The sequence below is a fragment of the Macaca fascicularis genome, chromosome 2 (assembly GCF_037993035.2).
Source record: "Macaca fascicularis isolate 582-1 chromosome 2, T2T-MFA8v1.1".
NCBI classification, from domain to species: domain Eukaryota; kingdom Metazoa; phylum Chordata; class Mammalia; order Primates; family Cercopithecidae; genus Macaca; species Macaca fascicularis.
The window spans coordinates 113,412,876-113,428,901 of record NC_088376.1 but is presented as its reverse complement, the minus strand read 5'-3'; the positions used below and the strand labels follow the sequence as shown (position 1 = coordinate 113,428,901).

The 16,026-nt window shown below is 57.6% G+C and overlaps 1 protein-coding gene across 10 annotated transcripts in view; it reads left to right on the top strand.

The window, feature by feature from the left end:
• Positions 1 to 16,026, top strand: part of CACNA2D2 (calcium voltage-gated channel auxiliary subunit alpha2delta 2) — a 140,233-nt gene that overhangs the window by 110,170 nt on the left and 14,037 nt on the right. For 9 of the 10 annotated variants that reach the window (XM_015445947.3, XM_015445948.3, XM_045386206.2 and 6 more), the window contains 13 exons: positions 5,030 to 5,074; positions 8,278 to 8,419; positions 11,459 to 11,590; positions 11,780 to 11,837; positions 12,567 to 12,617; positions 12,761 to 12,860; positions 12,995 to 13,153; positions 13,413 to 13,520; positions 13,619 to 13,697; positions 14,276 to 14,325; positions 14,512 to 14,601; positions 14,805 to 14,876; positions 15,067 to 15,141. In XM_015445947.3, coding sequence (XP_015301433.3) covers positions 5,030 to 5,074; positions 8,278 to 8,419; positions 11,459 to 11,590; positions 11,780 to 11,837; positions 12,567 to 12,617; positions 12,761 to 12,860; positions 12,995 to 13,153; positions 13,413 to 13,520; positions 13,619 to 13,697; positions 14,276 to 14,325; positions 14,512 to 14,601; positions 14,805 to 14,876; positions 15,067 to 15,141 — 1,161 coding nt within the window. The remainder of the gene's footprint in view (positions 1 to 5,029; positions 5,075 to 8,277; positions 8,420 to 11,458; positions 11,591 to 11,779; positions 11,838 to 12,566; positions 12,618 to 12,760; positions 12,861 to 12,994; positions 13,154 to 13,412; positions 13,521 to 13,618; positions 13,698 to 14,275; positions 14,326 to 14,511; positions 14,602 to 14,804; positions 14,877 to 15,066; positions 15,142 to 16,026) is intronic. The other variant, XM_065540626.1, reaches the window with a different exon arrangement.

Sequence of the window (16,026 nt, the reverse complement as noted above, 5' to 3'; positions counted from 1 at the left end):
CACTGTACATGTCAGGCTACATGGGTGCCAAGCCGCTAATGGCATGGGCGCATCTCTGGCCACACCAGCCCTTGGGCCCTAAGTACTTCTGTCCTGAGATGAGGCAGTAAAGGGCCCTGGCTGCTCCTCTCCCCCTGGCTTGACCTGAGGTGCCCCTAGCTGTGGGTGTGACCACAGGCAGCCCTGACCACAGGGCCAGCTGCGCCCGGCCTTGTTCCTCTCCCTCCCTGCCACATCCCGCTGGATGCCTGCTGGCCTATCCCACTGGTGTCTCAGGTAGGGTGGGTGGGGCTGTAGTCACCTCCCTCCTTCCCATCTACTGGGTCACTGTTCCTCCCAGGAAGCACTGCTGCTGCCACAACTGCCAGGCTGAAAGGCATCAATGCTAATGGTGTGTCCAAGAGCCCAACACCAGCCAGCTATGCTTGGGCTGCCAGGGAGAGCTGGCAGCAGTGGCTGCAGGAGGGGCTGTCCATGCCAGGGGAAGGTGCAGGGACTTGAGGCTGGGAAGGGATGCTGTTTTGTCCCTTGCAGGCACACCACCCACCCCTGAAACCACATCCTTCCAACGACCTTCAGGAGATGACAGACAAGGAGCCATGTTCCCCCAGCACTCAGGAGAGGCACCTGGCCTGTGCCACAATTCCAGCCTCAAACTCAGGCCCTCTTCCTAGGAATGCCCTTAACTACCCCTCCTTCAGTGCAAAGCCTCTCTCTCCAGATCTCTGCCTAGGACTCCCTTTTCTAGCCCCAACCCTAGGATCGGCCCCCACTGCCCACAGCAGTGACAGCGTGACCAGAAGCAGTCTTCTTACCTCTGAGATGGGGAGGATGGTGCCCAACTGTTCTGGCCACAGAGGATATGCTTGGCTCATGTGGCGACAGGAATCCACTGCACCATCAGCCGGGTGTGGCCGTCCCTGTGTTGACAGCACACAGCAGGTCCAGGTGCAAACCTCTGAGGAACAGACAATGGTATCAGTGGTATAACCCATATCCACATGCCCACAACTCCACTGACCTCAGCCTGGGGGGTAGGGGATCCTGGAGTCTGCAGGGTCAGAGCTGGGACAAGAGATCAAGAGGGCAATGCCTGGATGTAAAACTCCTATCCCCCTTCCTCGTCCCTGGCCAACCCAGACCCTGGGACACTAGGGAAACGATGGCCCTGATTAGCAGACAATGCCTCACATGCCCCCACAGGCGGGCAGCAGGTGCCCTGGTGCCCATAACGCTTAGGATAGATGAAGAGGTGCCACCTGCCAGACCACACTTGGTGCCAGCACCATACTATGCCAACACTGTGTGCCACCGAAACCACCACCAGGGAGGAGCTGGGCCAGGGCATGGGTAGGGGAGGGGGGAGTGACCATTGGCCCCAGGGCCTCAGTGCCAACACCAGGGCCTACAGGAAACAAAGCCATGCACTGGGAGTTGAATGGAAGAGACAGCCCTCCCCTGGGAAGTGTAAGGGAAGGACACAACCCTGCCCTGGGGAACATGATGGTGGGAGTGGACGGAGCTCTGCCTAGGGACTAGAAGGAGGGCTGTGTGGGGGCTGGTCCAGGCTGGAAGAGCCAGCTGGACAGGACAGGTGGCCTTCCTGGCCTGAGGGTCTGACCCAACCATAGGGCCCCTGCGTGCCTCTGCCAAGCCAGCGACAGACGGCTGTCTCAGAAAACGTCCTCTTGGCTGGGCTGAGCTGGCACTAGGCCAGGGCAGGAAGGCCAAGCGTCCTCACTGGTGCAGCGGGTGGCTGGCCTGGGCATGCACAGGCAGCTGGTGGGCAGGCGGCAGTCATGTCTGGCCAGGCCTTGGCAGCCACCTTCTAAGCACTGAACTCGGATGGCAACTGCCCTTCCTCCGCTCACCCCGTGCTCACTTCCTCAGCTTGTTCCCTGAGACCCAACCTCCTCACACCTCTCTTGGGCTTGGCTCCTGCTAAGGAGAATGTATGTCACCAACACAAGGGTCACATGGACCCTCCTGCCCCGCCCCTCGCCTGTTATCTGTGTACCCAAGTCCACATGGGAGGGCATGTGTGTGAGTTCAGAGTGGGTGATTCCCCCAATTCCTGCCCAGTTGGGCAAAATGGCCCCTAAAATATGAGGTAACACAGGGTATGTCAGGGGAGTGGACCCCAGACATTAGGGACACCCGTTTCACCCCACCCGGGGCTCTTCCACACTCAGCCTCTCCTCTGGGCTGTGGAGTTGCAAAGACAGAAGGTTTTCACTCATGGGCAGAGTTGTCCCTACCCCTGGGGAGGCCCAGCTCCCTGTTCTCTTCACGCCCTCAGAGGATATTACGAGTGGGGAAATAGAGACCCAGAGGTGAAGCCTCATGGAGGCTGCATGATTTAACTGGGCAGCCTTGCCTCCTCGGGGGTGACCCATGGAATTCCTCAGGGGGCCACTGGGACAAGCCAGTAGGCTGGGTCCTTTTTGGCTCAGCCTCAGTCTTCACTCACTGCCCAGGATTCCAGAGCTCACATGTCCAGGTCAGAATTTGAGGCCAGGACTCTTTGCTGAGGCCCTTGTACTCAGTCACTAGAGAATACTGTCTCCTTGTTGCTTAACCCAGGTACTGTGTTGGCCCAAGCAGACAGAGGCCTTCTCGGGGACCCTCCCATCCTGACCCTGACGGCCCCCTCCTGCCACACCCCCAGCTCCACACCACTTCATACATAGCAGTCACATGTATTTATGATATGTTTTCACATGTATGACCTTGTGTGCCACCATCCATGCTCTTCTTACCAAGGAAGGGGCATGGTCTCGCCCTCCTAGAGGCAGGAGAGGCTGGGAGGGGTCATTCCCACATGCATCAAGCCCTGGGGGGCAGGGAGGCCATACAGAATCCTGAGCCTCATCTGTCATCTGCAGGGGGCTAAGAATCCTCCTGGGTGACATGTCCCCCTATGTCCTTGACGCCACCAATATCTGATGTTCCACTAAGACCATGAAACGGGAGAATAGAGAAGCGGAGCACCTGGAGCAGCTGGAGAGGTGGCCCCAGTGAACACTGAGGTGCCTAGTGTTGACTCAGGTGCAGGCAGGTCCCAGCCACAGCCTGTGAGGGGAGCCCAGGGCTCCTGAGGGCTGCAAGTGACCAGCCCCCGCTTGTGTCCTTTCCCATCCTTGTGGAAGGTTTGCCTAAGAAGTGAGTGAGGCCCCAGGTTGTAATCTGCAGTCCTCCCACCGCACCCGCCTGTTTTCATTATGGAGGGAAAGAGCATCAGAGCTGTGTTTATAACCCCCTTTTAGATAACAAATCACATTTTCTTTTCACAGCGAGTGTGTTGAATTGATATTTTTTTCCCTCAGTTTAATGGGTTTGTGTGTTCAGGAATGATCTTCATCAACTGAAACTCCTTATTGTGTTTGATGTAATGTCAGCTTTCATTACGCGCTTTGGTTGGAGCCAGGCGCAGGGAAAGACCGAGCCCCCTGCAGCTTGGGCCTGGCCTCCGCCCCCGCCCCAGGCCCACCAGGGCCGCAGTCTTCTTGCACTGGTGGGTGGTGGGTGTGGGCAAGGTCGGCAACAGACTGGGAGGGCAGGTTGGAGCCAGGGTGCGAAGGCTTTCTTCTCCCTGCCCTCGAAGCGTCTGACTGATGGGGTCATAGGGCTGCTGTAAGAAAGCACCAGACGCGGCAGGTGCCCCGGATGCTGGAACTCTCGGGCCGCCTTTGGTCTTACGTTCCTCTGGAAGTTGTGGTCTTGCCCATTCGTGGTGCCAGGCATGCAGTCAGTATTCCAGAATGCTGGGACTAAGCCTGCACATTTAGCCGGTGGCCTGCAGCCCCTAGACCCCTGGTGAGAGACAGACTAGGACTGTTCCCTGAAACAGTCCCAGGTACTGACGCAGCCCCTGGGCAGTCACCACAGCCAGGCCTCTTCCCAGAGTCCTGCCTGGGGAGTCTGGGGAGCCTGGGGCTCAGAGAGGGAGTGGTCTAGTCCTGGGGTCACACACTGAGTGAGCCCCAGCTGGGCCTTGGGAAGCGAGTGTCCAGGGTAACATCTGCCCTGGTGGAGTGAGGGCTGGCTCTGCCTGCTGTTTCACAGCCAGGCCCTGGGGAGCAGACTTGGTCACCACTCCCATCTGCAGACCACAAAGAAACAAGCCCTGAGTGAGTAAGGGGCCACCAGGGCCACGCTGCAGGTTTTTGCTGTACAGAACAGGGCTGAGGAGCACCTGGAGAGGGTGACTTGGACAGTGGCTCTGTCCTGAGTTGTGGCCCTGAAGCCCACGGGGGCAGAGTGTGGCAGCCCCTCCTGAGCCAGTGGCACTTGGCTGACACCGGGCTCACCTTCTGGCGGCCTCTGTCAGCCGTGCTCGGTTCTGATTAAAGATCATTACACATGAAATTAGCCCGTTTGTGTTACGGGTCCCTGGGGCGGCCAGTGATTATGACGCACAGATGGCCAAGAACCCAGGCGACTGGCAAGCAGACATGGGCCAGGGACGGGCGGGGCACACACAGGCGGGTGAGGACCGGGAGGCAGGCGCCAGGGCCGGGCTTTGTTTTCTCCCGCTCCTGTTGTGGAAACCCCCTCGCATTTCACAACAAATCACAGATAATTAATAAGTACATGCCCGTAATGAGCAGGCTTTTTAATAGAAGAAATTGGAAGATGCAGCGTCGAGTCATTATTTCCCTCCTGCCCAAACTCGGCTCTGTTTTCTGTCTTCCTCGCTCCCTGGTGCTGCCTCAGCGGCCTCTCTGCAGACAGAGCCTAGAAGGCTGCAACCCAGGACCCTTGGCCCCTGAGTTAGGGAAGCCCAGGGAATTCCAGCTGAGGGGTACTGCATGCTCCTGGAGCCTGTGCAGGGCCTCTGAAGATGGGCCTGGCTGCATTCCCAGCCCTGACCCATCCAGCCCTTCCAGGAGGGTGGCTCTGGGTGGGGGAAAGGGACAGTCTCTGCCCCAAAGGAATCTAAGGGTGCCATTGCAGGCCTTGAGGCTAGGAGTCCTGTCTGTCTCGGGACCCTGAGCAGCTAGTGCTGAGGCCTCTCTCCCCCCACCAGGAGGAAGACATCGTGTACTATGACGCCAAGGCTGACGCTGAGCTGGTGAGCACCCCCTCCTGAGCCACACCTCCTTGCTGGGTCTTGGTGGCCTCAGCTGTAAAATGGATGTTAGGACTCAGCGCCACGCATTCTGAGCTCAACCCTGCAGAGCCGTGCTGACACAGGCCCCATCGTCCACCTCCCACAACTCCCTAGAAGTCCGGACCCCTCCAGGGCTGCATCTCTGAGCACTAGTGGGCTGAACTTGACTGCAGTGTGGGGCAGGTGGTGAGGCGCTTGGCCCTCCCTGCATGGGGCAGTTTAGGTCCCAGATGGAGAGGGCCTCTCTTAAGTGCAGTGAGAGGAGGGAGACAGGGAGCAGCTGGGAAGGCTTCCTGGAGGTGAGCAGGTGTGAGCAGGATGCATTGATGTCCAGGTGCATTTCCAGGTTAGGCCAGCTCCCTTCCCTGTGCTAAGCACCCCACAGCCTGGCCCATCGTCAGACCCTGACCCTGAGCTCACCTGGGGTCACCCACCTCAGAAGTAGTGGCACTGGGACTGACCAGAGAGCCCAAAGCCACACCACCCTTCTGCCTCCATATCACTCACTGGCTCAAGTCCGCCTGGGCTGCCCTGTGAGGTAGTGAGGTCCCCGTCACCAGAAGACTCGTGTGAAAGCTGTATGACTATTTGCAGGGGAGGTGGCTGTAGAGAAGACGAGTCTGAGGGTGTAGGGCACTTGAAGTAGACAGTGTTTGCTGAGCTTGTCAAGGCCCAAGACCCTCTGCCTGACTTTAAGGCAAAAATAGTTGAACCTGACGGTCCCCTCTGTAAACAGAGGTGTCACAGCAGCATAGTGTCTGGACTGCTTGCTGATTCGGAGGACCCAAGATCCAGTCTTCCTCTCCAAGCCTGCGGGCTTGGTGGGTTTCCGGGGCAAGTGAGAGGTACCCAATGACACCAGGAGGTGAGAAGGCTGGAAAGGATCCCTGTGCAGGATCCGCAGTACCAGGCTGGCCTGGGAGAGCCACAGGAGGGCACAGGGCCCGAGACAGAGCGGGGTGGGCTCAAGCAGGTGTGCTTCCCCTTGGCTGAGCTCTGTGGCTCCCAGAGAAGTTGCTAAAATTAAAGCTGGAATCTGAAATTCAAATGAAGAACGAACCTTTAATTAGACCCTGAATCTAATTCCTTACCCCCCTTGGCAGCGGGCTGTAATTTTAGCAATCAGGGCATTAAATATAAACCAGGAGACTATAGTTGCCCACCATACAAAGCCCCTGGGCTGGGGGTTGGCACTGAGGGACTTCTTGGCCAGCCTGGTGCCCAGCCCCTACTAGGATGCTCTGAACCTACCTCCAGCAGCCTCAACTGTATCCAGGGCCCCAGCCCCTCACTCTAAATCATTGACTCCTTGCCCCTAGCCTCTTGGACTTCTGTTGGGAGACTAGAGATTGCCCGACAAGGGAGCTTCACTCTGGGGCCCGGCTAGACTAGGGTCAGCTAGGCCAAACGCCTGGTATAAATGACAGCACGCACACATTTTCCTACTCCCCTGCTTGTTGTGTTGCTCTGTTTTTTTTAATCTTTGCCAGAGGTACAGTTAGAGATCTTTCTAGACCATTTACTTTTAAATTACCAGCCAGAAGGTGGGGGTGGGGGAAAGAAAAGGAAGGAAAAAGTTTGCCAGCTGATAGCTTATCAGAACAGAATCCAAATGTCACATTAGTTGGGAAAGTTGGGAGATTACATTTTCTAGTGCCCTTCATCTGCCGCTGACATTTCGGGGGCTTTCTTCTCCCGCGCCTCCCCCTCCTGAGCGGAACGTGAGTGGCGCACGCCTCACAGGCGGCCGCTCCCACTCTGGCCTCCATGTTCCAAAGCTGCCTGCCCTGGCTTTACCCAGCACCTGAGGGCTTCTAGGGTGTGCCAGGGGTGGGCAGACGGGTGGCACACCGCAGAAGGGCAGTGGGAGGGCAGCAGACAGCTTGGATTCTGCTGTACAAAATCCACCCTCAAAGAGATGAAGAGTGTCTGCCACAGGCCCTTCAGAGCTGTGCCCCTGGGGTGTGGAGAGCTCATCTGGCTGGGTGGAGAGGCATGGTCACCCTTTCCCCAGACTGGACACAGCTTGGTCAAATGCCTAGAGGAAGAAACACAGGGGAGGAGCATGCCCAGGTCATAGTGGGCAGCGGGGGTCAGCCCACGTGGACCCATGGGGGAGAATGAATGAGCTAAGCCTGGGCTGAGGGTGGTCACAGAGGCCTTGAGGGGCAGTGAGGGAGCGTATGGGGTGTTCAGCTGCTTATGATTCCCTCCTACCAGCCTAGGAAGCCCCCTAGCTTTGCTCTCCACCCTTAGCCTCCTTTCCCTTGACTCCCCAGTCTGGCTTTTCCTCTTTGCCTTCACTCTCTACCATCATCTTTCTTCCCTCCCCTCCCCCTTGCACACCTGCACCCAAGCCTGCCCCACTCCCATCGGCTGCGGCATCAACACTAGTCACAGACCCACTCCTGCCAGCCTGTGATGGTGGGCGGGGATGTACAGCGCATGCCCAGCCTGCCCGGCCGTGAGATGCCATAATTGGCACCTGTCAGGCCGCTGTGGCTCATTTTAGAAAATCAACAGGGGCCCTTTCAGTCCTGCTGCTACCAGGCACCACAGACCCTCCCTCTGGAGGTCAGCAGGTCTGAATGGTAGCCCCCAGCCCAGCTCTCCCAGGTTAGCCTCCCCAGCTCAGACCCTACAGCCGTCAGGCTGCAGGGGATAGTGCCCTGCCTTAGATAGGGCTAGGGCCCTCTCCCTGCTCCAAGAGGAACTCCATGAAGGGGCTGGGCAGGGCCCAGTGATGGCTGTGGGGGCCCAGAGCTCCTGGAGGGACTGCTGAGGCCTGCCTGTCATTGTACAAGGCATATCCTTGTAAGCAGATTCTGGAGCCCGCTCCTTCTGACTGGCTCCATGATTTGCCTCCTTCCCTAATTGGTTTTCAAGAATGTGGAGAAGAGGTTGGTTTCGTTTTGGTTTTAGAATTTGGGTTTAGCAAATGTGGGGATGGTGGGTGGGGTGGGCAGGAGGAAGTGGGAGTCACAGGCCCCTTGGGTGAGGGGTCCAACCCCGTGTCCATCTGTCCCTGTGTCTCTCCATCTGTGTCTCCTACTGCAATAGTCCCTCTTTTTGAGATGCCCCTATCTCCTGGACTCTGGCCCTCCCTGCCCCTACTTGCAGGCCTTTACAACCCCTGACACTGCTGGGGGCTGCCCTTTCTGCAGGACGACCCTGAGAGTGAGGATGTGGAAAGGGGGTCTAAGGCCAGCACCCTAAGGCTGGACTTCATCGAGGACCCAAACTTCAAGAACAAGGTCAACTATTCATACACGGCTGTACAGATCCCCACGGACATCTACAAAGGCTGTGAGTGTGCAGAGCGATCGGGACAGCCCATCCTACCTGCCATGGGGGCAGGCCCACTGCCAGGGCATTCTTGAGTCCCTGGGGACAGAAGGCCAGTGCCATCTACCTCCAGCCTCCTGCACCTGAGATTACTCCTGTGCACCTCTCAGATTCACCCACCTGTGGGCATCAAGCACTCACAGGCAGAGCCTCACCCTAACACTCAGAAGTTGCAAAACACTGAGCCTCTATGCCTGTGCATGCATGGTCTCCTGCCCACGTGTCCACAGGCACCCACACGAATGCACATACACACACACCATTCCCCACATGTGGGACTGAGTGCCCGCCTGCCCCTGAAGCAACTCCTCACCACCCTTCCCCATTCCCTGCCCCCAAGTAGAAGTGGTTGAGAAGCTGCAACCCATCAGGTGGACACGGAGGGCAGGGGGACAGGAAAACACTCCTCACAGATACCAACCCTATGACACTGCCCTACTTCTCCTGGGCATAGAACCAAGGAGGTAGGAAGTTTTCCTGCCAAGAGCAGCCAGGAGCTGGGGATGTGGGGAAGGGGGATGTGGAAGAGGGTGGTTGACAGTCCAAGCTCCAGGGACAAGGCAGTTTTACACAATGGGGAAACGAGGTCACTATAGCTAGAAGGATTTGAGTCAGACATGAGGAGGAACTTCCTGAAGCTCCTGGGAGGTAAAGGGGGAGGAAGCCAAGAGTCAAACACTGGATGGGGAGCTCCAGCAGCAGGATTGAAAGCACTGAGGCCTGTTGTTTCTGACATAGTTTTATGAACATCTACAGAGTAGCCTTGGAATCCAAGGAGCCCACTGGGCTGGGACTCAAAAGCCTCAGAGCCACTGCCTCAGCTCTAGAATGCAGGGAATTCCCAGAGTCCTCAGGGAGGCCCTCTCCACCTCAGGGTCAGCTACGCCTTCCGGGCAGCCTCAGGCCAGGGTGGGGAAGGATGCTCCCCCCTGCTCCCTGCAGGCTGCCCGCAGGCCACCTGCCTGAGCCAGTCGAGGGGCACTATCACAGGCAGGCATGCTAATTAAAACAGGAGCCACACCGCCCTCTCCAGTCACCCCTCGCTACCCACACAAATTGCATTTTATATGTTTTTTATTTACTGTGTCACTTTTAATTAAATCTGTAATCACCTGCCTGAGGGGGCATGGTCCCCTTTCCCAGCTCAGCGTGATCTGAGAGTATGTGCACCTGGGTGCGGGTCTGTGCGCATGGGGCTGAATAGCAGGCCCTTTGCAGGTGGGGGCAGGGGTGTTTGCATGAATGTGCCTTGCCGTGTATGGGTATGCGCGTGTGGGGTCACGGGTACCTGCATGGACAGCCCACGCAGAGCAGGGGTCTCCTCTTGGCCCTTGACCTGAACCAGGGACACCCCTCTGCTCTAAGCTTGTCATTGTGCAGATGGGAAAACTGAGGCACAGTGAGGGGTGGGACCTGCCGGGCAGACTGTCTCAGGGCAAACAGTACTTTGTGAAACTCTGGAGGGCCTGGCTTTATTTTTTCCTTAGAGAGAAAAATAGAAATTGTTCAACTCACTAAGTTTCTAAATTAGAAACAGGACCATAACATACTGTTCAATAAGCACAGCCAATGCTCGAAATGTGTTTTGTTTTCACATTATGGTCAGTTACGGGAAGCCACAGGAACAGACAGCGAAGGGAGTGGGAGCAGGGGCAAGGATCAGGCAGCAGACACAGCAGAGGCCCCACGCTCCAGAGGGGCTGCCAGAAGGAGAGTGCCCAGGAGTGTGTCAGTGCCCAGGGCTGGGGCAGAGGCTTGAGAATTGTAAATCATGCTTTCTACCTTTGTCTGCCTGCTAAAGGTGGTCTCTGGTTCTCACTTGAGGTAGATTTTTGATGGGGATCCCTGTACGGGGTGACAGTGGCTGGGCTCTACATGGGAAGAAAGAGGGTGGATGTCCCTGGAGGAGGAAGGAGGCACAGAGGCCTGGCAGAAGCAGCTGTGTCCTGCTCCTGCCATTTTGTCCAAGTGTCCAGGGACAGGGTCACTGCACACATGAGAATATGTGTCACACACACACATCGGGCCACCCCGAGTTGGGGGTTGAGGGTACTGCTCAAACCATCCTGGGTCTCTGCCCAGGTTGAAGGGTCTGCAGGATGGAGTCCATTGGAGCCTTGTTCTGTGTGTGTGTGTAGGGATAGATCTGGACAGGGGATCACACATGCGCAACTACAAGGGTTGGGGGGAAGGGAGAATGGGGTAACTGATGGTAGCGGGTAGTGAGCAGGACCCACGAGTGTCCCCTGTAGGTGCAGAGTGGTGTGTAGGCATGAGCGTGTGTGCCCTCGTGCCCATGGTGGCAGCTGGGTTGCTAGGCAGGTGGGTTCCATCTGGCTGGAAACACACAGGTTAGACACAGGTGTACTTGTTGGCGGGGTGCAGGCTGTGTGCGTGTGTGCATGCGTGTACAAGTACACGTGCCTGTGTTGGAGCAGGATCTGGCACCGCCCCTGCCCCTCTAAGAGCCCCCGCCCCCACCCCTGCTTGCTTCTGGCCCCAGTTGATTAATCATGGAGCTGAGTGGCTTCCAGCTTATCAGGTACCTTAATAGCTGAATAATTCCAGCCCCATCAGCGGGCCCTTAATTGCTTTCTTGTTGCTGCAGCCTGGAGTGCATGCTGAATGGGTGAGCTCCTGGGGGACGAGCGCTAGCTCCAGGCAGCGTGCTGGACCGAGGGCTCCCAGCTCCCAGCACCCTGCCACCTGGGCAGCCCCTCTCCAGAAGCTACCAGCCACAGCTGCCCTGCCTACTCATGCGGGGCCTGGAGGAAGAGTAGGCTGAACTGTTCCTTTCACAGCTTGGGAGGGGTGAGGATCAGGAAGTCTTCCTGGAGGAGCTGGGGCAGCCACAGCTGGGCCCTGGGAAATAGGGAAGGTCTGGATAGGCTGAGAACAGGTGGAGCATTCTGAGTGGGGCACGGGCATAAGTGTTGTGGTGGTGGGTTTGGCAAGACACAGCCCAGGTGCTCCCCACCCCAGCTCCCCGCTTCCCCCCAGCCACCGTCATCCTCAATGAGCTCAACTGGACAGAGGCCCTGGAGAATGTGTTCATGGAAAACCGCAGGCAAGACCCCACGCTGCTGTGGCAGGTCTTCGGAAGTGCCACAGGAGTCACTCGCTACTACCCGGGTAGGTACCAGCCCCTGTCCCCTGTCTGCCCAGCACCCCTCCTTTCTCCATCTGCCAGCTCACCCATCCTGGAGGCATGGGATGGAGTGGCTGCCCTGTAGTCTGTGGTGGCCCAGTCACCTCTGCAAGGCCTGCCTACCCAGGTCAGCCCTTTCCTGCTGGTCCCACTCACTTTCTCTCCTCCCTCAGCCACCCCGTGGCGAGCCCCCAAGAAGATCGACCTGTATGATGTCCGAAGGAGACCCTGGTGAGCAAGCAAGAAGGAGCTGGGGAGGGACACCCCCTCAGCTCCCCACCTTTCCTGCCTGCTCCCCCACCTCCCCATTTCCAAGCCTCCTAGCAGGGCGCAGCCAGCTGTATCCAATTTTCATTTCACACATCGTTGCCACTGGAAAATGGATCCCATCACCCAGGCAGGCCTCCCAGCTGTCATGCCCCCGTCCACTGCCCAGCACCCCCACCCACTCAGGGCTGAGAGATTGGAAGAGAGATTGGACCAGAGGGGGTCCCCAAAGGCAGATGTAGCCTCTATAGGGTTGGCCAGCCCCTGCCCTACCCGTCTGAGCCGCAGATACCCCTCCCCTCTGCTCTGCCCCTCCGGCAGCTCCCTATGAGTATCCTTCCCTGGCACCTGCGCCATCCCACACACAGCTAGACTCTGCCCTCGGGGCCCCAACCTGAGGCAGAGAACACAACAAGCCACTGAAGCCAGGAAATGTGGCTCCTGCCCCCTCTGGGGATCACCTGCTCATATATACCCCTGGTACTTTTTCCTTGCCGAGGAGCCAGACCATTCATGTCATGGGCAAGGACTGTGTCTGTTTCATTAAATGTGGTGTCATCAGTGCCTAGAACCCTGCCTGGCCCACACAGTGCATGCTCAGGAGAAATGTATTGAGTCAATATGTGTGTGACGGAAGGAAGGACCCACATGGTCCCAGTGGGTCTTACCCTAACAGAGGCATCTCCTGGGCAGGTATATCCAGGGGGCCTCATCGCCCAAGGACATGGTCATCATCGTTGATGTGTGAGTGAGCAGTGCTGGCAAGTGGGGCTGGGGCAGGGGCGGGCAACGGGCTAGACTCTGCTGCCCTGAACATCATGGGGGATGGGCAGGAGAACACTTGAGGTTCCCCTGGCTCCTCCACGGCCCCTGCCTGACCTCTCCAGGAGTGGCAGTGTGAGTGGCCTGACCCTGAAGCTGATGAAGACATCTGTCTGCGAGATGCTGGACACGCTGTCTGATGACGACTATGTGAATGTGGCCTCGGTGAGTGCCAAGGTGGCAGACAGGGCAAAATGGGTCACCCCACCTGCCCTGCTCCTGTGACCACCACCAGCCCCATGCAATAGCTGCCTGCCCTGGCCAGCCTGAGGCCAGTCACCACCCTGCTGTTCCTGCAGTTCAACGAGAAGGCGCAGCCTGTGTCATGCTTCACACACCTGGTGCAGGCCAATGTGCGCAACAAGAAGGTGTTCAAGGAAGCTGTGCAGGGCATGGTGGCCAAGGGCACCACAGGCTACAAGGCCGGCTTTGAGTATGCCTTTGACCAGCTGCAGAACGTGAGCCCTGTGGGTGGGCAAGTGGGCGGCTGGGGGAGGAGAGGGTCCAGGCTTGGTGACACCCAGGAAATCAAGATGGATGGCCTCATTAGCACCAAACAGGCAGCTTGGACAGATAGCACCATATGCTATGGGGGAGGAGGGCCAGAGATCCAGGCTCACTGCAGGAGGGAGGCCCTGCCCCTGGACCAGGGAGGGCTGAGAGCTGGGGCTGAGAGCTGGGGCTGAGAGCTGCCTGCCTTCGCCTCACTCCCCTCAGTCCAACATCACTCGGGCCAACTGCAACAAGATGATCATGATGTTCACGGATGGTGGCGAGGATCGCGTGCAGGATGTCTTTGAGAAGTACAATTGGCCAAACCGGACGGTGAGGCTCAGCTGAGGCAGGGGCTACCCTGACCTTGGCCCAGTACAGGGGAGGGCTGTCCCCTGGTGGCCTCAGCAGTAACCTCAAACCCCCCACAGGTGCGCGTGTTTACTTTCTCCGTGGGGCAGCATAACTACGACGTCACACCGCTGCAGTGGATGGCCTGCGCTAACAAAGGTACCTCCCCTGTGCATCACTGTCAGGGGCCTGCCTGCCATTTCTTTTTGTCGATTGCGTATGTTGTTCAACTGTCCATCCATATGTCCAGCTGTGTGTTCACCTGCTGCGAGACAGGGCCTCCTCCCATCCACGAGGCTGTCCCTCACTCTATCTGGAGGCTAACGTGTCCACCTGACTGAGCCTCTTTTTGTCCATCTGTCCATTGTCCAACCGTCCCCCAGCTTGTCTACTCCTGCATCTGTTTGCTGGTCCGTCCATCTCTCTGTGCACTTGGGCCTGGCTGCTGGGTGGACTTTGAATAGCATTGCACCCTAGAATGAGGGACCTCAGACCTCAGGCTCCTCCCTCCTCATCTCTGCCCCCTGCTGTGCTTCCTGATACTGCTGCACTCACTCCCTCTCCATAGCACCGCCCTTGGCAGGGCAGAGGCCAGGAGCACTAGAGGGAGAGGACTCCAAAGAGAGAGGAGCCCAAGAGGCGAGGCAGGGCTGCAGACACACCCCAGGGGCAGGGCCCTCTGCACATGGGTCCTGCAATGCCAGCCAGGCCCACCTCTGCCTCTTCTTCCTTCACAGGCTACTATTTTGAGATCCCTTCCATCGGAGCCATCCGCATCAACACACAGGTAAGACTGGGGGAGGCCCCTCCTCCCAGTCCTTGGCTTCCCTGCAGGGACGCTGTGTGCCATGGGCTGCTGTGGACCAAGGGCGCCCCCTCACGGTGGCTGGGGCACAGTCCCAATGCCTGGGGAGACAGAACAGGCAGTGCCTGGGAAAGGCATTCATGACCCCCACCACTGCCCCCTCCCCAGGAGTATCTAGATGTGTTGGGCAGGCCCATGGTGCTGGCAGGCAAGGAGGCCAAGCAGGTGCAGTGGACCAACGTGTATGAGGATGCACTGGTAAGGCCTCTGGGCAAGGAAGGGATGGGGCTGGCACCCTTCCCCCAGGGATGTGCCCACAGGTCAAGACCCTGGAGGGCCCCCTTAGGGGGTGAACCAAGCACAGGAGAAAGAGGTGGCCTGCACTTGAGCCCCTGCTCTGAACACTCAGGGTGGGGTCAGTGCTGGCCACAGGTGACTTCATCATCTTCCTCTCCCTTTAGGGACTAGGGTTGGTGGTAACAGGGACCCTCCCTGTTTTCAATCTGACACAGGATGGCCCTGGGGAAAAGAAGGTGAGGAAAGGGGAGGGTCGGGGCTATGGGTGTGCCTGGAGAGGGATGGGCACGCCCACAGCAGGTCTGGGGGTGGAGGAGGGGCAGGGCAGGCCTTCACACTGCCTGTGAGAGCAGCTTGAGGCCTTGTGGAGGGTGGTTCCCCATGGAATTGAGCGCATTGCAGAGCCCCCCATGCTTCTGCTCCCAGAACCAGCTGATCTTGGGCGTGATGGGCATTGATGTGGCTCTGAATGACATCAAGAGGCTGACCCCCAACTACACGGTGAGCATCCACCCGCCCATCCGGCTACCCTGCCTCCCATGTGGACGCAGGCAGGCTCAGCAGAGAAGACTGATGGGTATTACAGCGCCTCCACGGAGACCTCTGAGTTCAGGGGGTCAGGGAAGGCTTCCCCAGGAGGTGACCTTGGGTCTAGAGCAAGGTGACCTTGGGTTGGCAAACTTCCTGTAAAGGGCCAGACTGAATATTTTAGGCTTTGCAGACTTAAATACCCATCTCTTATTTGGTTGCACTGTTGTATTGTAAAAGCAGCCACAGACAAAACATAAACAAATGGGCATGGCTATGTTCCAATATAATTTTATTTGTGGATACTGATATTTGAATTTCAGATAATTTTCACATGTCACAAAATAGAATTTTTCCTTTGATGTTTTTTCTAACCATTTAAAAACAAAACCATTCTTAGCTCATGGCCATATAGTAATGGGCAGCAGGCCAGACTTGGCGCATGCACATAGGTAGGAGTGTCCCGGGCAGAAAGGAAAGGAGGGGATGGCATACATTGGAGGCAGAGGGAATTCTCTGGCCAAGGGCCCAAAGGTGAAAAACAATCATAAACCAGGGTAGGGGCAAGATGGCAATGTGGCTGGCCCAGCGCCTGCGGTCAGGGAGTCTGCGTCTTCGCCTGTGGAATGGGGAGAGGTGTGGTATGTACAACAGCATCATTAAGCCTGAGCCCCCTAAAGCCCCTGCTTGGTCCTGAGCGGGCAGGGGCTGTGGCAGTTGGCCTCCAGGTACAGTAAGAAACTGACTAGGGGAGGTAAGGGCTAGGTCCTGGTCTCACTCCTACTTCCCTTCCACCCGGAAGGGAAGCCCCAGGTAGGATTCCCAAGGGTGCACTCATCGTGCTGCTCTCTCTTGACA